General features: G+C 41.6%; 1 protein-coding gene across 1 annotated transcript in view; it reads left to right on the top strand.

Moving 5' to 3' along the window:
* malrd1 (MAM and LDL receptor class A domain containing 1) overlaps positions 1-26,602 on the top strand; it is a gene marked incomplete at its 5' end in the record, with an annotated part of 149,594 nt that overhangs the window by 6,607 nt on the left and 116,385 nt on the right. The window contains 7 exons of the mRNA XM_080751770.1: positions 9,400-9,488; positions 9,818-9,887; positions 15,027-15,040; positions 17,522-17,618; positions 23,700-23,831; positions 24,676-24,828; positions 26,200-26,305. Of these exons, the coding sequence (XP_080607896.1) occupies positions 9,400-9,488; positions 9,818-9,887; positions 15,027-15,040; positions 17,522-17,618; positions 23,700-23,831; positions 24,676-24,828; positions 26,200-26,305 (661 nt within the window). The remainder of the gene's footprint in view (positions 1-9,399; positions 9,489-9,817; positions 9,888-15,026; positions 15,041-17,521; positions 17,619-23,699; positions 23,832-24,675; positions 24,829-26,199; positions 26,306-26,602) is intronic.

The raw sequence follows: 26,602 nt of genomic DNA, 5'->3' as shown, positions 1-26,602 counted from the left end.
TTCTGTCTTTGAAAATGTTATATTGAGTATTGAACATTATTTTGGAATAGTGCTGACAGTATTTTTTCTCTATGCCGCTTTGAAGTCCCATGCATTATGCCCTCTCTCTCCCCCTCCTCCCCCCATAAGTAGAGATAATAGGATCTAGTTTTTTGCCCATGCATTGTGCTAGGCAGGGTATGAACGCATCCTCCCACTTACCATCAGCTCAGTGAAACTACACCAAAAAGAATGAAAAGGTCAAATGAAATTACTCAAATCACTGAGGTTATAAATGACAACCAAATGTAATCAGATCCGCATTTTAAAATGCAATTCAAGGAGCGTGGGCGAAACAAATGGATTCAAATGTTTGATAAATGGTTGCAATAGTTAGATTCGCCGCTATAACTTGAATTAGATGTCATGTTTGTTTAAGTCACCTATGATGATGCTGTATGCTTTAACATTTGTCTCATCATTGAGAGTGGATTGAGTCCAAAATTCATGATATGGAAAGATCGCAGAGAGGAGAAATGACATGCCTAGAAGCATTTACAATTTTACAATTTAGGCATTTTACAATTCAGACACAAAGTGGAACATCTGAGTAAATGGACCCTAGTTGAATGAGGACAGGGTAAATGATGGAGTGCAAAGAAAACAATAAATCCTACAAAGTAACTATAGGATTGATAGCTGAATCAGACCATCAGCTAATCTGCCTGGGGGCCACACATGCAACATGAAAATATATAAGCCATTTTTGGGAGCTTTTCTGAGGGGACTGTGCATAAGTCCGAAGGTTCATTAGTCCTACATCTCATTAGTCCGAATGTAGTTAGGGTTACTGAGGTTAGGGTTAGGGTTAGGCATAGTATTCTTAACAGATTCAAACTAATGGGCTGTCGGAACAAAGAGGTTTCGGACCAATGCCATGGCACCCTTTTCTGACTTTCTTTATTCACAACTTTCCAACGTCCCATCATGCATTGCGCAGAAGGTGTGCGGCAGCTTCCGGCGTTGCAGCCGAGTGTGATCTACAAGCTCACACCGGTTGCATCTGCAACGCGACGTGAGCTTATACTGTATGTCAGCTGTTCTCCAGAAGTGTCCCACAGATAATGCTACAGTAAATTCTCGCGGAAACAGGTTGATAGGTGTAGTAGAGATGGACATGAAACGGGGAGAGCGAGATGGGGAGTGACATGCAGCAAAGATTTTCGGGCATGAGAATGGGCGCTTCGTCAGGCTACTTGGGAGTCTAGGTGCCCGGACCGCTAGGCCAGCAGTCCGGGCCGTGACATGAAAATAGGACAATAAACAAGACAATTTCAAAACACTGACAGACATTTGTCAGTGGACATGTTCCTTGAAGTCCTTGAACTGTAACTTAAAGCCAAACTGAGAGTGAATTCATGAAAAAAGAAGAAAATAAGCCCATTCTCATGATTTGTTGACACTGCACATGTATGAAAATCCTTTGCTGTATTATGCAAATGGACCTTCTCCCATTTAATTTGCATCTCTTATTCTTACTTACTGGTGGGAGTTAATCACCGACTCACAACAAAATTAATTAAAGGAGCTATAGCCAACTTTTTCTTGAAAAACGGATGCTAAAATAAAAATAATGTTTCAAAAATATTTTATAAAGAAAAATAAGCTTCATATGTGTTTCTATTCAAAAATGACCACAAAAAGCGTAAAATAATGATAAAATAAACATTTTGGCCATTGTCAGACCGACACTTTGTTTAAATTCTAGTCTATTCTTTGATAGTGTTAGACTAGGATGTAAACAAAGTGTCGGCCCGACAATGGCCAAAATGATTATTTTATCATTATTTTACGCTTTTTGTGGTAATTTTTGAATTGAAACACATATGAAGTTTATTTTTTTATAAAATATTTTTGAAACATTATTTTTATTTTAGCATCAGTTTTTCAAGAAAAAGTTGACTATAGCTCCTTTAATTTAGCTGTCACCATGATCAGACTACATTGTCATTACGTCTCATTTAGCATACATTTCCTGTCACAAATCTCTTCAAACTGGCATTACATGGATGGGATGCAGTTGGTCCATTGGGATATCCTTACCACCTGTGTGGACTACAAGAGACTTATTTTCACCATTCTACCGGTTTTCATTTGCAAAATTACGTCAACTGCTCATCTCAAAAACCCAAGGACAGGTGTGTTTGTGTGTGCATGCGCTTTCATGTGGCCTAATCGCTTCCTTTGGACTTGTTTTACGTGGACCTGGCTGCTTGTTACTCTTGCAAATCTTTCTACCTCTGGTGTTGGCTTTCCATTCCTCTCTTCATTGATTCCTGACAAATTAAATGAAGTTTGCTTATAATGTGGCCTGACAGGCCTAACGATCCTTTTGTTGAAGCTTATATTCAACATGGCAGGCTTTTCTCTCCTCGTTTGTCTCTGCAAAATCTCTGGTTTTGTGTAGCCTCGCGTAGCCATGCTTTACTCATCTGCGAAGAGAAAAGCCTGGTGACAATATAAGGCAGAAAGCGTTCAACTTCCGCCGCGTGAGCTATCCCGGAAGTGAGCTTCCCTGGTTTTCCCCTAACGTAACTTCCGTTAAACACAGCACTTCCGCTAGAAATCTTGGAACCAACCGGAAGGCATATTGTCTACAAGGTGGGTTGGTGTGTGTGCCTGCCCTCGACAGACCATTAGTGATTTGCAGAGATTATCGGAGAGCCGCTTCCCCCTCGAGTCCAGCCTACACAGTATCTTATACCGGTAGTCATGTGATCAAGACCGACTTGTCCGATTTTTCATATTCCACCCTGTTTGGCTAAGATTGCCTTCCAAAGTTTGCAGGATTGGTCCGTTTTGAACAAAATGTCTCAAATCATGAACACAGCATGCGATTGCCGTGAAACTTTGCACATGCATTACCACTAGGCCGAGGAAGAAATGCCACCCTAGATCTTTCTAATCAGCCTCATGGTGGTGTTATAACAGGCCGATTCACATTTTTATGTATAACTGGACCAATTCCCACTAGGTTGAGGACAAAATCCCACCCTTTTCACATTGGGCTATTATAACGCCACCAGCAGGCAGATCTTTGCAAAACGTTTTTTTTTTCTTTTTTTTTTTCTTTTTTTTTTAACACTTATGTTGCTATGATTTTTTCTCTTCAATGTCCCACGTTGCCATGGTTACCATAGACTTCCATGTAATTGCGCAATTGTGTAAAAAGTGCACGCCCATGCCTAGCTGATGCACCACGTGTGTGCACACTGTTCACAGCTTTCAAACAAAAAAATCCGCTTGGAAATCCGTTCAGGCATTCATGATTTATGGGCCATTATGTTTTCTTCAGATGTAAACAAACATGGCTGCCATGTTTGAAAGAATGGGTTGGTATGGGGGTTAAACATGCAATTTCGCGATCGCGATCATGCCTAATACATTTCTGGAGGTCCAAAAAATAATTTTGAAAAAAAAATGTTGATTTCTTTTTTTTTTTCTTTTTTTTGGAGCGGTGAAAGCGCTCCCAATAGACAGGTATGTCCGTGGGTATGTCCCTGGGTGGCTGGGTGGGTGGCTGGGTGGGTGGCTGGGTGGCTGGCTGGCCGTGTCCGTAGCCTGGCAATACCTTGAGTGGCCACACACAACACACTAGTTAAAGGAGGGGCGCTGTTTTGTGCAGGCCAGGCACACTCACCACTCACTCACAGGCACAGTTTACACTCACTCACTCACTCACATAGGGTACAGCTGCTCAAATTCACCGCTCCACTTCGAACCGAGGTTTGATTTTTTCAAAAACGGCCCAAACTCGGGAAACTCGGGGTTGGCACAACGTTGGTACCAATACAAACTCGGGAAACTCGGGGTTGGCACCAGATGTGTTAATATTACAAAAATATTATTCCTGAGTGATAATTTAACTATGACACTGTAAAAATGTAACTTTAACACTCAGGAAGTCAGGATTGCTGTGTATAAAGGCCTTTGTAGCTTCCACTATACAGTCAACATAAACATGCTTTTTTCAGTCATGTATTATATGATCAGTTGTTGTTGTGTTATTATGGGATTTCTGAGCACTTACACGCCGTTTATTAGCAGATGGGTTTACAATGAATGACCTGCAACGCGCGCGTGCGCACACACACACACACACACACACACACACACACACACACACACACACACACACACACACACACACACACACACACACACACACACACACACACACACACACACACACACACACACACATCACAGACGCACACATGCACAAAGATATCAGAGACACTCCCACTGTTATTGAGTAACGGCCATAAAAGCCCTTTTTATTGGCCATTATCGCATGGAAGCAGCTTGCGCATGCATTCAGAATCAATCCGAGTCCCAAGTGAAGTGTATATGACGACGCGACAAAGGCTCTCACAGTAACCTCATTTTCTAAATACCTGCTTTAATGGCAATGAGGAGTCAAGTGTTCTTGGAGTATTAGGACAAGGGAACAGTCAACTCAATGACTCTGCCGCTGTGGCCATCAGCAAGGCTGCTGGTCTGGTTACTGGTGTGTGTCCGTCTGTGTGCAGCTGGCGGGGCCTGTTCACCGGGAGAGTTGACCTGTGTCCAGGGATCGTGTGTCATACCAGACGACAGTGTGTGTGACTTTAGTGACAACTGTAGGGACGGCAACGATGAGAAAGACTGTGAGTACGGACTGTGATTCAACCACTTAACCTATTAAAACCGGGTGTCATTTCAGATTCTATTATGAATACACTTTTTTGTTACCACCACACTCTGACTTGACTGGTGCGGTGTCCCCTTTAAGATCACCAAACATATATAGGAAATGGATCGCACACAGTGGCAAGAGTTACTTTTCTTTTGCTTTATTGCATCTTAGGATGAGAAACAGACGTGTCGACAATCCATCATACACTGAAGAAGGCTGGATAAAACGTTTGTTTCTCATCCTAAGATGCAATAAAGCAAAACATTCTATATATGGCATATGAAAGTTTTTTTTTAGTCTTTTTTTTTTTTTTTTACACAAATCTTCTCTTCTGCGGGTCCCTGGCACAAAACATTCTCAGATGAGGGGTACGCGGCCAAATACATCATTTTGGGGGTCCTTGGCACGAAAGAGTTAGAGAACTACTGATTTAGAAGGCATTTGTAGAGTGTGTACAAATAAGGGTCCATTTGGTTCCATTTGTATACTTTCAGAGTAATTTATGGCCAGGGGTGCTTGAAATTGGAAAAAGTTTGAGAACAATTGATTTACGAATAGATACAAATCCCATTTATAATTGTTAGTTGTTGTTGCGACCGAAGGTCGCAGTATACCATGAGAAATGTCGCAGCTTGTCTCCGTCTGTGTCAGTACAGGAAGTCAAAATCAAACCCTGGATATCCATACTGTGTGTGTCAGTCAGTCAGTCAGTCAGTCAGTCAGTCAGTCAGTAAGTACATATTTACAGTCTATGGGTTGGTTCCCTTGTCACTGTGACATCACAGGTGATATCACAGGTGACATCACCTACCGGTATGTAAAAGTCAATATATGGGTATCCCTTTTATGCCCGTATATGAAGATCCTTGATGTCATTGATATATCACTGGCCAGATGGCAAAGGCATGGCCCATATCTGTGTGGCTGGTTCGGATAGGGATCTCCATGTATGGGCATACAATATATTGTATGTATATGGATACATATTATTATTAATAAAGGATAAAATAAAAAAGTCCATATATGGTCATTCCCAGAAACAAAATCCCTTTTATGCCCATACATGGAGATTTCTGATGTCATCAAAGGCTGCTTTACACCGTACCTTCCCCGAAAACGTTAATATTATGTCCATATAATTGCGACCGTAAGGTCGCAGTTTAGTATGAAAACCTCCACCGGCCGTCCGTCGGTCACACGTGCGGTCGACCGCACGTCACACGTGCGGTCGACGTGTGATGAGGTCACGATGAGTCATCTATGCCCAAATATAGATTTCTAGGTCAGATGGCCCATAGAGTTTGTGATGTCAAACCTAGCAACCCAATATAAACAAACCTGATGTCAGACCTGAAGTATCCTTTTATACCCATATATGGAGATACAGAGATCTCCATATATGGGCATATTAGAAAGCCCATATATGGGCATATACGGATGACATCAGGGATATCCATATATGGGCATAAAAGGGACAAGGGCTTACAGTTAAGAGATCTCCATATATGGGCATATCAGAAAGCCCATATATGTTCATATACTGATGACATCAGGAATATCCATATATGGGCATAAAAGGGACAAGGACTTACAGTTAAGAGATCTCCATATATGGGCATAAAGGGACAAGGACTGTTACAGTAGATATAGAGATGTCCATATATGGGCATAAATGAACAAGGACTGACAAACACTGAGATCTCCATATAACCTATGGGAATATAAGGGACGAGGACTGTCAGCTTGTAGACCTATTTTCTAAATATTGTTGTACATTAAAAACTTGAAATGGGTCGTTCTGCATAGTACTTGGGATTTGTTGATGTAAATGTTCACATAGAGTGTAATAATTGGTAAAACAAACTTTTGGCCTATTTGTGTAGATAAGCGACCAACGGTCGCTTATCTCCCGATTAGGGAGTCTTACTGGTATAGATTAGTTGGCATCAGATTGGCATAGACTGGCATACTCACCGATGCATTTTAGGCAGTATCGGCAGCTTTTCCGATACTGGTATTGGTATCAGAACAACTCTTGTTGCTGTGGTAATAGTCTACTTGCCAGCCCATAGAGCCCCATTGTGAACCCGGGCATGTTGAGTACACCAATGTTTTATGTTATAAATGTGTAGTAAGGGTCCCCAGCATGTAGAAACTGCCGGATGCTAACTTGCATATGTTGAGCAATTTTCATAATTTGCATAATTAGCTTTAATTTGCATAATCACCTATAATAATGGAAAATATGTCAAAAACTTATTGGACGATTTGAACAATATTGGAGTGGTTTTGGGGGTTATTGAGGATGCAGAATTCATTTCTGACATTTTCTAAATTCAAAACGACCGTTTTAAACCGGAAATGGCCATATACCAACTTAAATTGGGATGATTTTGATACTTTTTTGTTGATTTTGATTATGAATTAAATTATAAATGTGGTTATTTATATGCCTATACATTATAGCATTTCAAAAGCAAAATATAGACAAAACTACACTAATTATTAGAACAATGACTGCCACAATAGCCTATCAAAAATAGTCACTTCATCATTTGGAAAATCAACAAAAAAGTATCAAAATCATCCCAATTTAAGTTGGTATATGGCCATTTCCGGTTTAAACGGCCATTTTGAATTTAGGAAATGTCAGAAATGGATTCTGCATCCTCAATAACCCCCAAAACCACTCCAATATTGTTCAAATCGGCCAATCAGTTTTTGACATATTTTCCATTATTATAGGTGATTATGCCTATTAAAGCTAATTATGCAAATTATGAAAATTGCTCAACATATGCAAGTTAGCATCCGGCAGTTTCTACATGCTGGGGACCCTTACTCAACATTTCTAACATAAAACCTTGGTGTACTCAATATGCCAGGGTTCACATTCTGGCAAGTGGACTATAATGCAATATGTCACAAAGCTGAACTGAAACTTACAAGCATGAATGCCAGCTAATGAAACCGCAGGGCCTAAAGCATAAAAGAGATAACTGTCAGACAGATTGCGTTTTTAGACAGCCTTTGATTCATAACAAGCAGAAATTAAATTCATTATATGGCTTTCAAGCAGTTCCAAGAAATAATTTCTCCCTTGTTCACTGAATTCAGCTGAATCAACGGTTTAGGGGTTAGATCACAGATTGCAATGCGGTCACAATAGGTCAGTGAATTGTGCACAAGTTACAAAATCCATAAAATGCCTTTGTAAGCTATGGCAGACAAAATGGCATGTTGCCACAGTTTGAAAGTGTAACGCAGTGTAATGCATTTCTACGCAATTCAACCATTGCATCGTCAGCACCTGGTTTTGGCCTTAAGAACAAGACACCCCTCAGGGTAAACGATTTCTTTTTTGTGTTTGTTCATGAAATGACAACTTCACTTTCTTAATCATATCTGAAAATATTCCCACACTCAAAATAATGTTTCATTACCACTGGGACTTTATAGTCCCTACTTGCACACTGAGTCATAAAATGAAATTGGTTTATGCAGAGAATGTTTAGTCCGCAATCACTGTACACAGAGGAGAGCTAAGATACACTTTGTAAACCCCTGGGAGATCAGACCACTGTTGGGTTCATGGTTGATACTGTATCTATGTGCTTTATTTAAGTGGTTCTCAAACCTTTCAGGCCGCGACCCCCCAAACAAGAACTGGCGACCCCCCCACTCTGACAAGCACTTGGAATTGTAGGAGTTGAGGCATTACATTTAGTTTGAGATAAATATTGTGAAAATAGCCGATCTACAAGCTCACAACGCCTCGCAATTCAAGGCGTTGTGATCTTATAGATCATATAGATCATCATCATCGTTATTTGGAACCTTTCTTTTTTTCATACAAAGGTTCACAGGTGCACAGGAGGTGTGACTTTGAGGAGGGTTTCTGTGAGCTGACCCATAGCTTAGCCTCAGACAGGCTGGCTCGGTGGACTAGAGAGACCGGGTTCCCAGGACTCAACCATGATCACGCTAACAACCAATCAGGTACCCTACCTCACTCTGACTAAAGTACTGTAAGCTATTATTGTATCCGTAGGAGATGCCTTGTAAAGGAGCGTTTGTTTTCGGTGGAGACGACGGAGGCACGCCGTCTCAAGCGGACTCAAGCGCCACGTGAGATACCACCGAGCGAGCTAAAGCGAGAGAGTCGCCGTGTTGAGCGCTGCAAAGTCCGCTTGAGACACTTGAGATGACTCAGCGCCGTCCGAGTTATGTCCCCAATAGGCACAGAATCGGCACCTCTGCACGGTCCAAGTCAACACAGCGGAGGGCTCCCTACCTCCGGTTCAGCCAATCAAAGCCACGGCCAACAAGGCATCTCCTACTGACGCCATAATCGCGTACTGTAAGGCAAGGAAGGGCTAATGTTTGTTTAGTGGTCAGCTGCTGAACATCTGCCACTTTACTAGCTACTTCTTTATCCTGACGAAATCTTTTCTTTCTAACATATCGTAGAAACCATCTCCATATTTTCAGCGCCGGCTTAATGCATGCGCTTGTAGATCTGCTACCTTTGCTGTTTTTGAATCCTGAAAAGTAATTTTTTGGGACATACAGTATGAGGTTTCCTACTGACAGAAAAGACTATAATATGTGTCATATATTTTTCGGTCTTTGTCCTTAATGCATTCAACACCTCTGCACACTCATACAATTCTCTCCTGCAGAACACTTTCTTTTGCTTTCGCCTGTTGCTGGGGAGAGAACCAAGGCAGACCTGCAGAGTCCTGTCTTCCTGCCTTCACAGACCTGCCAGGTAATTTAACACCTTTTGACTTGAAATCAATTAAAAAACAAACAGACCGAAGTCACCGAACTGACATATAAGAAAAAGAAGGTGCGCATCAGCAATGGTTTTCTCAGTGGAGTGCTAGACCTAAAGTCAAATTTACATAAAAAATAGGAATTAAATTCCAAAAAGGTAGCACATCCCTAATGTTTAAATCAGGAGGACAAAGTACTCACATTTCCACTTATTTATTGGCACACACCAAAAAGGAACGCTTACGCGTTTCGGCTAAGAGCCTTCGTCAGAGCAGACCGAACTGACAATTGATAACTGTGGTGTTTTTGTATTCTGAACAGATGAGTTTCTACCATCATGTCGGGGCAAAGCATGGAGCTCTTCAGATCCTGATTGAATCCCACCCCGAGGGTCAGACAGCAGTGGTGTGGGAGCGCATAGAACCACAGATGGAGCCGTGGCAAAGGACAGCAATACTGTTTCACAGCAATGATCCATTTAAGGTTTGTGAAACACTGTGTGCCAAAGAGATTAAAATGCATTTCGGGAATGTTTAGAATTAGTGTTAAGACCTGAGGCTGATTCTTCAAATGCTTTCTTTTTGATCACGGTCTTTTTATTATTATTTTTTCTTTATGCAAATAACAAACAACAGAGAACATACAAATCCCCACCTACCCTCCCCTCAGACCCGTAACAGAAAACAAAAACAGGACAAAGACAAAGACTCTTCAAATGCTTTCTAAATCAATTCTCAAACTTTTTTGTGCCAGGGACCCCCAAACTGATTGTATATTTTACTTGCTGTGAGCTTATATATCTGCTATTTTTGAGAACCCCTGTTCTAAATCCCAAGAGTTTTCTGAAAACCGTATATTGCTATATATTTATATAGCTGTCATGCTGTGTAGTGCCAGATGTTTCATAATATAGCATGTTGCAATCTATCGTACCGCACCGTAACGTGCATGTCATAGCGTGACTGGATGCAACATGGCACACTGCAACAGTAGGCAACGCAACGTAAAACAACGTAACGTTAATGTTAAAAACAATAGACTGGCTGGCTGGTTGGTTGATGGCAGCAGTGCCTGAGGAGGTAGAGCTGCCGCTTGGGAATCAGAGAAGGTTCCAATTCCTGGTTTGTGTCAAAGTGTCTTTAAGCAAGATACAGAACACCAAACAGCTCCAGATGAGCTTGCCTGTGTATGGCTGCCTCTGCTGTCGATCGATGTGTGAATGGGTGAATAATGCACGATGTAAAGTGCTTTAAAAATGTAGCATTTAGGGGGCGCGGTGGCGCAGTCGGTAGTGCCGTCGCCTCACAGCTAGAAGTTCCTGGGTTCTATTCCCTCCCGGGGGACGCTGTGGGTGCTGGGGGTGTGTTCTCTCCTCCATGTCCACCCTAGGTGGGTTTGGCGAAAGGGCCTTTCCGTGTGGAGTTTGCATGTTCTCCCCGTGTCTCCTAAGGTAGGTACCCTCACAAAAAACATGCTGTAATCCTGATCTCTATAATGCCTCCCCCTGGCCAGCCGGGGTGCCAGATGGAGGGGAAAGGAACTGGTTGGAATAACGTGTTCCTTCCGTGTGTTGCGTCCAAACGGGGAAGCTCCCCCCTCTCAGGTGAAAAGAAGCGGCCTGCTCGCTCCTCATGCACTGAAGGAAGCATGAGCTCTGTTCGGGGCTCTCCCCACCCAGGTATGGCAGAGGGAGAGCAGTGCACAGGATTACAGTTTAGGCAATTGGCACTGGGTGAAAAAATGGGTTGCAAAATCGTGGGATTATAAAATAAAAAACAAAATGTAGCATTTAGGAATGAGTGGCAGGTAGGTAAGACACTGGACACTTATGTGCAGTGAGGGGGGGCTTTTGACAGGATAGGACTTTTCTGAGGCCATCTGGACTGGGATGAATCCTGCTGTTTGTGTCCTTTCCATTATGCTTAGACAGAGGCTGCGGTCTCACCCCTCGGTGTGCTCCTTCACCCCTCTCTCACCCCTCAACCCATCTCTGCCTCTACCATCTGCCACTGGGCATAGCCAGCCCAGTTTCATAACATGGCTGCTTGATGCCTGGGATGTGTAGAGGTTACAACTCCATCCTAACATGCACTCTCACGTCAGTTAATTCAGCGCTAATTCCAAACCTCATTATATGGTGATTGATGCTGCTGTGCTTTTGTCTGAAAGTGAAATCGTTCATTTTAGACTCTAAATGATTTCACTTCCAGCCATAGGAGTAAGCTCTCATCCAGCAAAGCACCATCAAAATCACTTTCCTCCTCTGAAAGTGTTGCTTAATGGTATAATTGGATCCTGAATGTTCCTGATTCCAGTTAGAAACGTGTTTGCATATACACAATGATCTGTCCTCATATCTCTTCACAGTCTTTCTGAGTGTAATTGAAATGGTTATGTATATGGGTCAGTGACGTGACGCCCCAAAAAACATGTTTTTAAAAAAACTTTAAATAGCAGGCATAAAAATTATTTACTTTTGTTCTACTCACTCTCAACTTTATGGAAACACATTTTGTTTTTAGATATTTTATTGGAATCAGACTTTATTGAGCAGTTTGTTGTACTTGTGCCTAAAACCGTCATCTGGTGTGACATGACAATAATTGTTCATAAAATGAAAATGGAGTACACCTTTCTTAAGTTACTCACTTTATCAAAGTCCTTTATCATAACTAACCTGTGATCCACTATAGTTTTGTGAAAATTAATTGAATCTGTATATTTTTTTCATAATCAACACTCTGTGTGAGGCCCATGTTGTCGATCTTTCAACATATTTTAATTTTATTCTGACAAAAACTTTCTTTAAAATTACACAAATATTTGTGACTCTTCCTGATACTATTTTCTATGTAAACCATACACATTTTTTCGGTTTCATCATTAATAAAGGTATGATTTCTCACTATTTGGAATGTCACACCAGATGACTTGGTGTCACACCAGATGACCATATCTTCATGTGTCAAAGCAAACTGTGTTTTAACCTACCTATTAGTGAGTACTGAACTTTACTGATTGATTAAACAATTACCCAGGAAAAACAGCAACAGTAAAATTGCTTTAACATTAAATAACATGGCCTTAATATTTCTGAACAGGATAGTATTGTTGGGCCTTAACATAGGATAACAAAGAATTGTAGTAGTAGATGGATGATGAGGATGTGCACAGGAATGCTACGCACACCTAAGTCTTCTGCCGGCCCACGGCAGAAGGATCTTAAAGAGACAATAAGGTGCATAGCCACACTGGGAGCCAAGGCAACATTTTATTAACACCAATTATTGGAAACAACTCAGCATTCAGGTGTATTACTTTTTTCCGAAGTCTCCTGAACTTGAACACAGCATTTTGAGTTGAACAAATTTATTTACGAATCATGTCGTTACACCACATCTCCACTAGCTAAAGAGTGCTGGGTTGTGCAACTCCGAAAATAGCTGATCTACAAGCTCTCGCAGCACAATGCGTTGAGAGCTTGTAGATCAGCTATTTTCGCTATGTTTGTCTCGGGTCCTACCTTACCTCATTGTCCAGTCCAGTGAGTGAAAGTACAAAAGTATTAGATTAGATTAGAATAGACATTTAGACTGCATTGTACATCAGCCAGTCACATTTGGTGAGGGTATAGACATTTAGACTGTATTGTACATCAGCCAGTCACATTTGGTGAGGGTAGCAAACCGTTTGCCCTGTTGCGGTTCTGCTATGCCACAGACAACTTCCTGCTCTTTGTAGAAAATGCAGTCTCGCCCCTTTGGCCAGACAAAACCATTTTTCATTTTTCCAAGTTGATTCATGCAGTTTATCTCTAGCCCCTCCTTATTAATGGTAACAATCTGCCCCACATATGGCTTTCCCTCATATTTGATTATGACAAACTGTCCTTGTGTGTATTCATCTGAGGAGGTGTCTGAATCCTCAGCTTGGGCCTCTCCAATAGATGCACTTGTGTCCAGCACCTGAGTAGAAGACCTTCAGGAGGAGACATTTAAATGTAATTTATTTGTCAGGTAGATTGTTTTTAGTAGTAAAATGTAATTACTAGCAAGTCCTCAAGTTTGCCAAGTATGTTATACTCACTGAAAAGTGTTACCACAATATAAGGTTTAGGTTTCTGTGAAGGGGTTTCTGCTCTGTCTGATGAATTTGCTGTATCACCGAATGAAGCTAAATTAAATTATGTAAAAATGTTTAAAACGTTGTTTTAAACATGTTAAAATGTTTTAAATGGACAAAAGAAACATGGGACTTGTTATTTATTGTTATGTCTGTAGGAAAATACAGTATATATCATCTGGTGTGACAATCAAGTCATCTGGCGTGACAAGCAGATATGTCACACCAGATGACGAAGTGTCACACCAGATGACGTTTTCTGCATTTAGGACTACCTTGAGGCTACCAGGTACACATTAGCATGCTAACAACATGCTAGCTATAACAAAACAACCTAGATTTACATGTAATTATGACCAAAGTTTCAAATAACTTTTGCTTTATTAATGAAAAAGGTGTCACACCAGATGACATCCAGAAGTGCCACACTTGTCAAAGTTTCAACAAGATGGCATTTCATGAAAATGTTAAAATCATAACTCACCTCAGACACCTGTCTTGCAGTTGTGCTGGGAGTGCTGAATAGCCTTACAGAAGAAGGACCTCTCTAGCCCAGTAGGTGTCCAAATTATTGCCTGTTTAATTTTTCCAAACTAGTGTCACACCAGATGATTTTGGTTTGGGGGACAAAATCTTTTTGATCAGAAATGACTGAAAACATTATGCTTGGACTTTGAAAAGATATAGGCTCACAAATAGACATTTTTTTTTGCCTAAATTCATTTTTAAATGAATTTTAGCAATTCTTTTTCTTAGTTTTATTCAAGTTCCCACTTTGAGAAACAAGGTCGGGACAGTCACACCAGATGACATTTACCATGTTTGGTTGAAGATTCTGAAGAAATGAGGAATGAAATGTTTTAATCCTGAGTAAGTTCACATAAAGCTTAATGTCCTGCACAATATTCAGAAGGTTTTTGACAAATATATTTTTTATTTATACATGTTTGACACCGAGGACAGCGAAAACGCTACGTCACGTCACCCACCCATATGCAAAGTAACTGCAAACAAGTTTCTAACTGGACCACTTTCCTGGGAGGAAAGTGATTTTGAGGGTGCTTTGCTGGATGAGAGCTGGTAGCCTAACCATCAAATGAAAGTCATTTAGGTACTAAAGGCTAATTAAACACAGAAAGTTACCGTTCCATACAGTGTCAGTGGCACTTTTTCTGCCAGGTGTTACTTGATGACCTCACAGAATAAATGTGAATATTATAAACATTTCAGAAGATGAATATTCTGAAATTCAATACATAAATGGCTTTTTTTTGTCAACCAATAACTGGTTTAGGCGTTCTTTATGTCTCTTTCCCTCTTGGCAGCGATAAAGGGTTAGGGCCAGTCTGTATTGTGATTTGTGATGGTGTTCATTGCTGTGCAGTGTTTGTTCTCCCTGTCCCTCCAGCTCTTTGGCGGACAGTAAGTGCATTATTATCATTCAGTGGAGAGACTTTTCTTGAGAGTGAAAATGACCACTTTATGAATATTATTTATTTATTGTTCTCCCTTCCCACTAGGGACAGATAGATTTTTCATTGGAACTTTTTCCCCTCTGTTTTTCTAAGTCTAAGTCGGAAATGCAAGCTTGTGCATATATAACTCTAGTGATTCATTTGTTGATCAGCTATATATCTGGATCAGTGAAACTGACTGCACAGAGGCAGATAAAACCTGCCAGCCTTGGACTTTAGTCTGGGTACCTCAGATACATTATTAATTAGCCTGAAGCATAGAACTGAAGCAGACGGAGTACAGCAACTTGCAATGGGCCTGGTGTAAAAGATACACTACACCACTATGATACCTGTCAAAATACTTTATAAACGTTAAGGATGTCCATAATTACAACACCAGAGGCAGTGCCACAGATCACGTTCAACCCAGAGTCAACTCAAAGAAAGGGTCAAACTCGTTCTTCTGCTATACTACAAAAATGTGGAATGCCTTACCGAAGGCCATAAAGGAGTGTGGATCACTAGCATCCTTTAAAATTGCCCTGAAAAACCACTTACAGGCAGCAGCCGTTCACAACTGGTAAAAACCTAGCCCAACCCTACCCTCCCCTGCCCCTTCCTTGTATATACTTACTGTTTGTTTAGACTTACTGTTTTCTTTTTTTCCCTTTTCTTTACATATCTACTGCATAGTGCTGTGTTCTATTTGTCTGTCATTCAATGTTATATGAGATACTTTAATGGTTTCCTGTTGAAATAAGCTTAGTCTTTTCATGGATCTCCTTTTAGTAGACCTTGTACCAGTGAACTGTACCGTCATGAAACTGTACATTTTCCTATGCAAACTTCTAATAAAGCCTTCAATCAATCAATCAAAACGGACGCGAACATAACATACCGGTAGCTGATATGGTTTCCTTAGATAAACACTCTTCTAGAGGAGTGGTTCTGAACTTTTCATATCAAGACTGGCGAATAAATATACCCCCATCTGAAAATATTGTGTACAATGGACCCATATACAAGATTTATGTCTGTAAAATGTAAAAAAAAAAAAAAAAAAAAGAAGAAAAAAAACTTTTACAAATAGCAGATCTAGAAAACGTTTAAAAATAGCAGATCTAGGATTAAAGTTGTTAAACTGATTTTGATGCTTTAATAACACATTTCACTGGGGAACCCCCTCAAGGACCCCTAGGGTCCCTGCAACCCACTTTGAAAATACTGTTCGAGACAGAGTATAGCATCTTGCAATGGGCCTGGTGTACAAGATGCACTACACCTCTAAGATACCCATGTACCTGACAAACTACTTTGAAAACGTTAAGGATGTCCACAATTACAACACCAGAGGCAGCGCCACAGATCACGTTCAACCCAGAGTCAATTCAAACAAAGGGTCAAACTCGTTCTTCTGCTATACCACCAAAATGTGGAACGCCTTACCGAAGGCCTTAAAGGAGTGTAACTCCCTATTCCTAACATCCTTTAAAATCGGCCTGAAAAACCACCTACTGGTGGCAGCCACTTGTAACTGGTAAAAACAAACCTAGCCCAGCCTTCCCCCCGACCCTTCTATTGTGTTCTATCCGTCTGTCATTCAATGTTATATGAGGTCTCCACCAGGTCAGGTATGTTATTGTGGCCTGGTGGTGGCGCTATAATTGGGCAATGTGAAAAGGGTGCCATGTCTTCTTCGGCCTTTTATGGCGATTGGACGCTGCATGCATGATTTGAGGCATTTTGTTCCAAAAATTACTTTTGCTAAAGTTGACCTGCTGGTGGCGCTATAACAGACCAATGTGAAAAGGGTGGCATTTCTTCCCTGACCTAGTGGGAATATGAGAGTAAAATTTCACGGAAATCACAAGCTGCGTTCATGATTTGAGGCATTTTGTTCAAAATGGACCAATCCTGCAAACTTTGGAAGCCAATGTTAGCCAATTTGGATGGAATATGAAATATTGGACAGATCCGTCTTGATCACATGACTATAGAGATACTGTTTACTGATTTGCGTGATTTTTTGATAAAATCCGAAGGAGTTATATTCAAAAATATGTTTTACATAAGTAGGCCTCATGGTGGCGCTAGAACAGGCACATGTGAAAGATGTGGGGCAGAGGTTCTGAATTGGCATCCAGGGAGTGTGTGTGCACAGTTTGGCCGCAGTTGGACCAACGGTGCCGGAGATTAGCTGGTAACAAACTGGATGGACGGACGGAGGGGAAAACATAGTCTCCTCATGCCTTTCGGCTGGTGGATCTCGTTTTAGTTGACCTTGTACCAGTGAACTGTACCGTCATGAAACTGTGCCTTTTTCTATGCAAACTTCTAATAAAGTCTTCAATCAATCAGCATACCCACAATGTATCATACAAATTAAAGGAAAAAAAAGATGGGCATGCAAGAGGATGAAAATCTCAATACTTTGTTTCTACTAAAGGTGGTAATTCGAGGGGAGCTACCTGCTGACAGTGATCCTTCAGAGACCCTGGCTATTGATGACCTGTCCTTCAGTGGAGGCTGCTTGGCTGTGCCTGGTAATGTCACAATTAATGTCACCTCAGACTTCTGTTTTTTATTTCTTTCTTTTTTTTAACTCAAACTCAATACACTTTTCCCCCATAAAAGGAAAGGAAAAGATTGTAAAACATGAGCCAATCTTGGTCGGTTTCTGGTAAAAAAAAAACAAAGTCACTCAGCCCTAAACACTACATCAGCACTGACTACACGTTTTAACTGCTTTGGACACAGAGCACGCAGTCAGCCAGCGCTGCCTTTGCTTATTGATGCCCTCTATAGAAAGCGCTATCTGCAGCCCCAGCGATCGATTTTGTTACATTTCTGTGTGTCGGGCCACTGCCCGTTGAACTAGCGCTCCTTGGCATTTTGGACAGGTTTTCTTTAACACGATACTTCATTGTGTCTCTCAGCCTCAAAGCAGTGTCTTTAAAGTGCGTTTCAAGGCCATTCGGTCTGTGTCCATAAAACTAATGGCAGTTGTAACTTCTCTATTGATTCCCTCATTCCTGGGTCGACTGGCCTTACAGGTAGCTCTCCCCATGGAGCCCTTATGCTGTCTAGCTGCAGTGAGCGGCGGGCCAGAGAGGAAAGTGCATCTGTTTAAATAACATCCAGAAAACTGGAGTGATCCTCTGCACCGCTTGGCTGGAGAGTGACGGGGGCTGTTGGGAGTTTCACCAGGCCTAATCTGGCATGTCTAAGTGGGCAAGGCGAGGGCAGGTCAATGTCACCTTGTCACCCCAGTCCCTCTGCTTCCATCTGCCCTCGGCTCCTGATGGTGGAGTGACTGGATCGTGCCTCGCCTCATTAAGAGAGCTTGATGGCTGCTGATCACTTTACCGTGTCAAAAAGGCATGGAATCACACATGGACTAACAGTGTGAAATCCCCAATACTTCTGCTCTCTGCCTCCCTGTGTGTGTGTGTGTGTGTGTGTGTGTGTGTGTGTGTGTGTGTGTGTGTGTGTGTGTGTGTGTGTGTGTGTGTGTGTGTGCGTGTGCGTGTGTGTGTGCACGTGTGCGTGTGTGTGTGCACGTGTGCGTGCCTTCTCTCTCTCTCTCTCTGTCTTTCCCTCTGTTATGACCCCGTGATCGGTCTCATGATCCCATTGGCTCCTTTGCCCCACTGTACAATATTGCATTATTCATGTTATCGATGAAGAGAGAGAGTGATGCTTAGTACACTGTACAAGGTTGTTTTTATTATTACATCTTGCTTGCTTACTTCCTTCAGACAGTGTATCAGCATAGGCAACTACAGTAGAAGCTTTGCTCTTCCGAGTACAGGTCTCCGCCAGGTGAGAAATGTTGGTTATGAGCGTGCATTGTTTGGTATTGAGGGACAGATCCGTCCTCATCACATTACTATAGACATAATGTGTAGGCCTACCAATTTGTGTGATTTTGGACGAAATGTGTAGGAGTAATATAAACATGTTTTAGTTTTTGCCAAAAAGTTCCTCCTGGTGGCGCTGGTGGCGCTATAATCCATTCATCCATCCATCCATCTTCTACCGCTTATCTGGAATCGGGTTGTTCCAACTGAGACTTCCAGATTTCCTTATCCCGAGTAACTTCCTCCACTCCCTCAGGCAGTATACTGAGGCATCCCCAAGCCAGTTTGGAGATGTAATCCTTCCACCTGGTCTTTGGTCTGTCACGGGGTCTCCTCCCAGTGGGACGTGCATCGAGGACCTTCCTAGGAAGGCGCTCGGGGGGCATCCGTATTAGATGCCCGAACCACCTAAGTTAACTCCTTTCCAAGTGTAGGAGCAGCGGTTCTACTCCAAGTCTCTCTCGGGTGACTGAACTTCTCACCCTATCTCTAAAGGAGATACCAGCCACCCGTCTGAGGAAACCCATTTTTGTCCGCTTGCACCCGCAACCTTATACTTTCGGTCATGACCCACACTTGACCATAGGTGAGAGTAGGAACGGAGATTGCTCGGTAGACAGAGAGCTTTGCCTTCCGGCTCAACTCTTTTCTTCCTCAACGTAGTATAAATGTGCATGCAAAGTTTCACAATGATTTGATGCATTTTGTTCAAAACAGACCACAACTGTAAACTTTAGATGTCAATCTTAGCCAATTACGATAGAATATGAAAAATCTGATAGATCTGTCTTCATCACATGACCAAAAAGATCATGTGTACCAATTTGCGTGATATTTAGATAAAATCTGTTTTACCTTGGCCTCTAGGGAGTGTGCATACAACGTTTTACGCAGATCGGTGCAGTTATAGGTCAAGACGTGACTCAGCCTGTTATAGCGCCACCATGAGGCTGATTTAAAATTTTTAAAGTACCATTTCTTCCTCAGCCTTGTGGACATGTTGGGCAGAAACCTTGTATCTCCAATTTCCATACATCAACGCTTTATGTGTTTTCATCAATACAAAAGTAGTGAAAATTGTGTATCTACAAGCTCTACAACACTGTACGATTAACAGGGAACACTTACATTGTCCGCACAGTCATACCTCTGCAATGCCTCATAGTTGTGTGCTGTGCCAGCCCGTACTTGAAGCTGAGGAAAACCTGGGAATTGTTTTTGACATGTTCTGCACGTCCGAGATGGATGACAACGTCATATCACAGGCACAGTGTTCACATCTTCATGTTCCATGCCTTTTTTTTTATTCATCCTTTCCCCCTTATTCACGGTTGTTTTTAGGATTGATTTTAAAATTATTTTACTTGTTTATATAGCTCTAAATGGTCTGGCACCTTCGTACCTCTATGACTGCCTGCATAGATACGTTCCAAACCGCCCACTCAGGTCTTCTAGTGCTGACCTACTTGATGTGCCTACAATGACATAAATACGGTGAAGCAGCATTCTGCTTCTACGGACCGACAGCTTGGAATAAACTCCCACTACACCTAAGACAGGCAGCCTCTGTGGATAGCTTTAAAGCACAGCTCAAGACCTATTTCTTTACTCTTGCTTTTAGCTGAAATTCTAAATCCCTTTGATGCTATTGACGTCCACACTGTTCTGAAATTGTTCTTCAATGTTTTATGTTTTTATTTTTCTGCTTTATTGTATTCATGTCTATTTTTTATTTTTTTTTAAGCACTTGTGCTTCATTTTCTGCTCTGTAAAGCGCTTTGAGCTGCATTTCATGTCATGAAAGGTGCTATACAAATAAAGTTTTATTATTTATTATTATTCACCTGTTAATCTCTGACGGTAAAATATGGCCACACGACAGAGATGGGTTCAGATGAAGTGCTTTGTCACAAATAATGGTATTCTAGCCATTAATAATGAGAAATGAATGAATTGAGTGGTTACCATGGATACTGACTGTATGAGATATAACAGAACCAGGGTGAACCGGACATCCTACACAGGATGGACACTCAGTTCATTTTAAAGGCCTACTATTGATCTAAAAAGCTGCCATGTCATTTGTCACCATCACCTCCTGGTTAAGCCTCATCAAACATTATGTCCACGTGCAGTACTGTACTTATTCTTCTGTGACATGTCCGAGAATGCAGCCTGGCTCACTTTTATTAGCCCGCCATGATTTCCCCCGTGTGCCTCCTTAATGAAAAACTAATCACATGATAGAAATCGATGATAAGTACTGTAACTGTAGAAGGCCTGTTAAACAGAGCTTTGGCTGATTAAAGAGCCTCCGCAACAGAGATGCTCAAGTCAGATGCTTGTTATTTGTGTTATTTGATTGATTCTTTTGTTCTTTTCTTTCGAGTGGTGGAAGAAGCACACAGAATTGTTACTTAAAGGGATATTCCACTTTCAAAAAAACTTTTTGGTCTAATCAGGCTTGTATGAACACCCTGAACAGTTTTTAATTTTCTTCATTCAGTATTTAGATATTTGATGTAAATGTTACCAGGCCCTCCAGCACGCCCAGGCCCCAGGGCCTCTCCCCACACACACCCATTGTAACTTCAAACTCCATTTTAACCATGATAGATTCATTAAAAACACACATTATTTTTTCTGCTGACTCATACTACCCTCCTAATACGTGAGCAGGCCATGTTTTTTCCATAACGTTTTTTGTGTATTTTTTATATATTTTTATTGCATTTCATTGTTTCCATTTTCCCAAAGAATTATTAAAAATACATGAAAAACGTTATGGAAAAAACACGGCCTGCTCACGTATTAGGAGGGTAATATGAGTCACCAGAAAAAATAATGTGTGTTTTTAATGAATCTATCATGGTTAAAATGGAGTTTGAAGTTACAATGGGTGTGTGTGGGGAGAGGCCCTGGGGCCTGAGCGTGCTGGAGGGCCAGATAACATTTACATCAAATATCTAAATACTGAATGAAGAAAATTAAAAACTGTTCAGGGTGTTCATACAAGCCTGATTAGACCAAAAAGTTTTTTTGAAAGTGGAATATCCCTAAGTAGGAATGCCATTTAGAAATACTCTTGTAAAGGCTTGTATTCTGTGCATTTGATTGATTCTTTAGTTGTTGTTGTTGTTGTTTTTTTTTCAAGTGGTGGAAGAATTAAACTGATTTGTTTACTTAAGTGAATGTAGAAATGCTGTGTAATACTCTATTGCAACAAGTAAATGCTTGTATTCTAAATTTGACTTGAATAAAAGTACAAAAGGATTGGCTTTAAAATATACTTACAAGTACCAAAGTACTCACAGGTTTCTAATGAGTATAAAATGGGTAAAAGTTGTCAACGTTTTTCAAATATTTACAGATCTACAACTCATTGCATTTGTGACGCATTCTGAGCTTGTAGATTGGCTATTTTCGAATAGCTGAAGTGTAAAATGGGGCTTAATTGGTTTAGTTAATGATTTGTTTAGTTTGTGTTGTTTTAAGGGAAATCTGCTAAGTAGAGTTTTCAAAAATAATTAATGCTGTTGGTACAACATAAGTTCAGGAGAACAGACCACACTGGAGAACTATCTCCTCCCCTCCATAATGCCTTTACTCCTCCCAATCTCACCTGCTTCAGATCTCACTGATAACAACTCCTCCCTTATCTCCTCCCATCAAGCCTATCAAGCGTTGTATTTATACCTGGCTGTGCCCCTCAGCATTCATGCTCAGTTTCTCGCATCCCGCCTCCACCCCATTCTCCTCCTCATCTACAGTAACTAACCATTTCTCTTTGCAGTAACTAACCATTTCTCCTTGCAGGAATTAACCATTTCTCCTTCCAGTAACTAACCATTCTCCTTGCATGCATCCTTTCTACAGATACCAAAGGGGGGACTCTGTTCGGGCCCATCATCACACGAACCAGAGCCCCAGAGCCAGACTACCCAGGGCTCGTGCCCTGAACGCTCCGCCCCCCCGCCCTCTCCTCTCCATCCATGGCCGGCCTCCCACACCCCACCCCATTCCTTCCCTCCTGTCAATCAGGTTTACCCGCCCTCCCTCCACATCATCTCGTCGTCGGCGCCGTAGAGGCCCACGCCATCCCCCTCCATACCCGCCATCCCTCTTTGCCTCCCTCGTCATCCCATGCCCCGCTCTCATCCTCCCTTTAATTCCCCTCGCCTCCATTATTCCATCTAGCAGCCTTCCCCGCTAATGGCCACTCACCCAGCCTCCATTTCCAACCTCCAGTCCCTCAGCTAACACTCATCAGTTAAAATTCCACTAGCCACTATACTCCCTCTGGTCCGTCTCCCACTATCCCCATCTCTGTCACGTTAACAGCCATCCATAACACATTAATAACCCATCTGCCTTCACTAAGGCACCGCCTTCAGTCACAAAGGCGAAAGGCGTTTTGGCCCTGCCTTTCAGTCCCGAAGGCATTTCCACCCGCCTTCAGTCCCAAAGGCGTTCGCCCGCCTTCAGTCCCAAAGGCGCCTTTTTCCTCTCAGCCAACAACTAACAACTTCTCTATTCCCCCAACAGCTTTCATCATACCAATGCATTTCCATGTCTCAAACGTTTAATAAATACAACTCAACTGGTTCCCTGTTTGATGGTGAGGTCTTTACTAGTGAAACAACATTTGCCTCTCAAATGTAGTGGAGAAGTATAAAGCATTGACACACTTAAATTAAAAGTACCTAAAAAAATGTAATTAAGTACAGTGCTTAAAATGTACTTCTTTCTTTAATGCTGTGTCAGAGACGACTGTGCCCACTGCTCCTGCGTGTCCCCCATCATGGTTCTCCTGTGGCGGTGGGGAGTGTGTGGAGGAGAGCAAAGTGTGTGACTTCACCCCGCAGTGTCCCCATGGAGAGGATGAAGCCCACTGCCGTAAGAACCTTGTTTCCAAGTAACACACAATGCCATCATCCACCTAAACACCTTTCTGCCTTCAAGTTTCACACAATCCCATCATCCACCTAAACACCTTTCTGCCTTCAAGTAACACACAATCCCATCATCCACCTAAACCCCTTTCTGCCTTCAAGTAACACACAATCCCATCATCCACCTAAACCCCTTTCTGCCTTCAAGTAACACACAATCCAATCATCCACCTAAACCCCTTTCTGCCTTCAGCTTCAAGCAATCTAACATGTTTTCCAAACAGTGGGTCGGGACCCATATTCGGGTCGTGGACCGAATTCTTATGGCCACGAGTAAAGTATCCCCCTTTTTTTTATTTCCTACATTTAAACATTTTATGTATTTCAAAAGATTAAAAAAAATCTACATGTAAAAAGTTTAAGAAGAGTGAAAATATCAAATCCACAAGCTCGCAACGTGTTGTGAGCTTGTAGATCTGCTATTTTGACTAGTTTGGTTCCCGGGCAAACATCTACTTTCTCTTTTGGGTCTTGAGCTAAAAGGTTGTTCCTGACCTGTAGGCGCCTGCAGGCACCTCTGAAGCAGCCGTTCAAAGCTACTGAATGAATACCGTACCTTTTGTCTTTGTCCAATATTAACAGGGACTGGAAAAATAATTGAAAAACCGCCCCAAATTTCTCTGACTCAGTTGCGTTTATTATTTGGTTTGTCTGTCGAACGAGCCGAATATGTCCCATAAATTCTGCTTAAAGGAAGCGTTTGAGCCACAAGTTCCACTTGCAGCCACATCCCGGCAAATAGTTTCCTAGCCCCACTGCGGCTTGTCCTTTTCTCTCCACCAATCCAGCGTCGTACTGTGACTTTGAGGGCGACTCCTGTGGCTGGTATGAGTTCACCCTGGGGGACGGCTTTGACTGGGTCCGAGGATCATCTGTGGAGGTCCCTCCTGACTACCAGGGCCACCCACCACCTCTAGACCACTCTACCAACAGCACAGATGGTAGGGGAACACACAACACACACATGTACACACGTTCACACATCACGACAGTGGTGGAAAAAGTATACTCACATTTCTTACTTATGTAAAAGTATCAAATACGGCAATGTAGAAACACTCTGTTACAAGTAAAAGTCCGGTAAACAAAGTTTTTGGCATCAAAATATGCTTAGAATTATGCAGAAGATCCCATTTCACAAGTTAGACAGATATTTTGAAAATAGCAGATCTACAAGCTTGTAATGTATTTTGGGGCTGAAGTGGTTATTATGTGTATTTGTAATAATACTAGAGGGTCGCGGCCCTTCGGGCCGCTCACATCTAGTTAAAAAAAAAAAAAGGAAAAAAAAAAAAGGAAAAAAATATATATATTAAAAAAAGAAAAAAAAACAAAAAAGGAAAAAAAAAAAAACCAAAAAAAAAAACGTTGAAAAAAAAAATTGGGGGGGGAACTATTGTGGCGGAACTATTGTGCCGCAGCGCACGTTTCCGGTCGGACATATTTGACCGGCGGACTATTTTATACAGAGGCAAAATATGAGGGTAATAACGAATACAACTGTATACAGAGGTTTGGAAACGACATCTTGCAAAGGTGACATGGGTGACATAGGTGACATGGGTGAATTTTAAGCTATATTTAGTACATATGTAGTACATCTTGGCCAAGTGGTTTGGTATTTAAGTTAGCGATACATGACCCGGAAGTAGATCACTTACTCTTTTGTAATATAAAGATATATAGGCCTATCTACAAAATAACTACAAAAGTTTTCAAATAATTGTAGTGGAGTAAAAGTACAATCTCTCTCTCACTCACTCACTCACTCACACACACACACACACACACACACACACACACACACACACACACACACACACACACACACACACACTCACTCACACTCACACTCACACTCACACTCACACTCACACTCACACACACACACACACACACACAAAATTACGCTCCCATCTGCAGTTGTAGCCACCCGCATCAAAAGAGATGGAACAAGAAGGCGGATGTGCTGACTTTGTTCATGGAATTATTAAAAGATTAAATCAGTCGTGTTTTCCAATAATTCTTTTTCTGAAGATAAGGGGAAAAGCCCCATTCTGTAGTTTTTAAAGGCAGAACACTGCACACAGATTTGCTTTCTCAGCCATTAGAGTCAATCAACAGCTACCACCTCCTACTCTATTAAAACCACCCACCTCACCAAACCTTGGTCTAGCTTTGTTCAAGTTCTCTGCCACCCACATCATCAGTCTAGATTTGTTTCCCTGCTGTTTCAAATATGCAAACATAAAAACTTGCTGTATGCCACGTGTCGTGGGTGTGAATAATGTCAACCTGTTCTTTCACTTCAGGCCACTTCATGTTTGTGCTGAAGAACAGCAGCAGCCTGTCCCCGATAGCTGTGCTCCGTGGACCCCTGTTCAAAGAGTCCTCGTCTGGATGCACCATGACCTTCTGGTGGGGACTGCTGTGTCCTTCCTTCCTTCTTGTTGCTCATATCTCCATATTCTAACCTAAATTAATGCTCAACTTCATCATTACAGCGTCACACAAAAGCATCAAAAGTAGCAGACTGGAACCAAGTCAGACTGGAACCATAAAATATTTGATTCTGTGTCAAAACATTTGTGAATATTACATTATTATTTTATATACTTTTTTCCTTTTATACCCCTTTTTGTGTTTTTCAAAAATGTTTTATCCCAGAATCAAATGTTTTATGGTCATGATTCACCAGGAGCCTGGATGGCTTGG

This window comes from Nannobrachium achirus (assembly GCF_963921795.1).
Source record: "Nannobrachium achirus genome assembly, chromosome: 21".
NCBI lineage: Eukaryota > Metazoa > Chordata > Actinopteri > Myctophiformes > Myctophidae > Nannobrachium > Nannobrachium achirus.
This window is presented reverse-complemented; position numbering and strand designations above follow the sequence as displayed.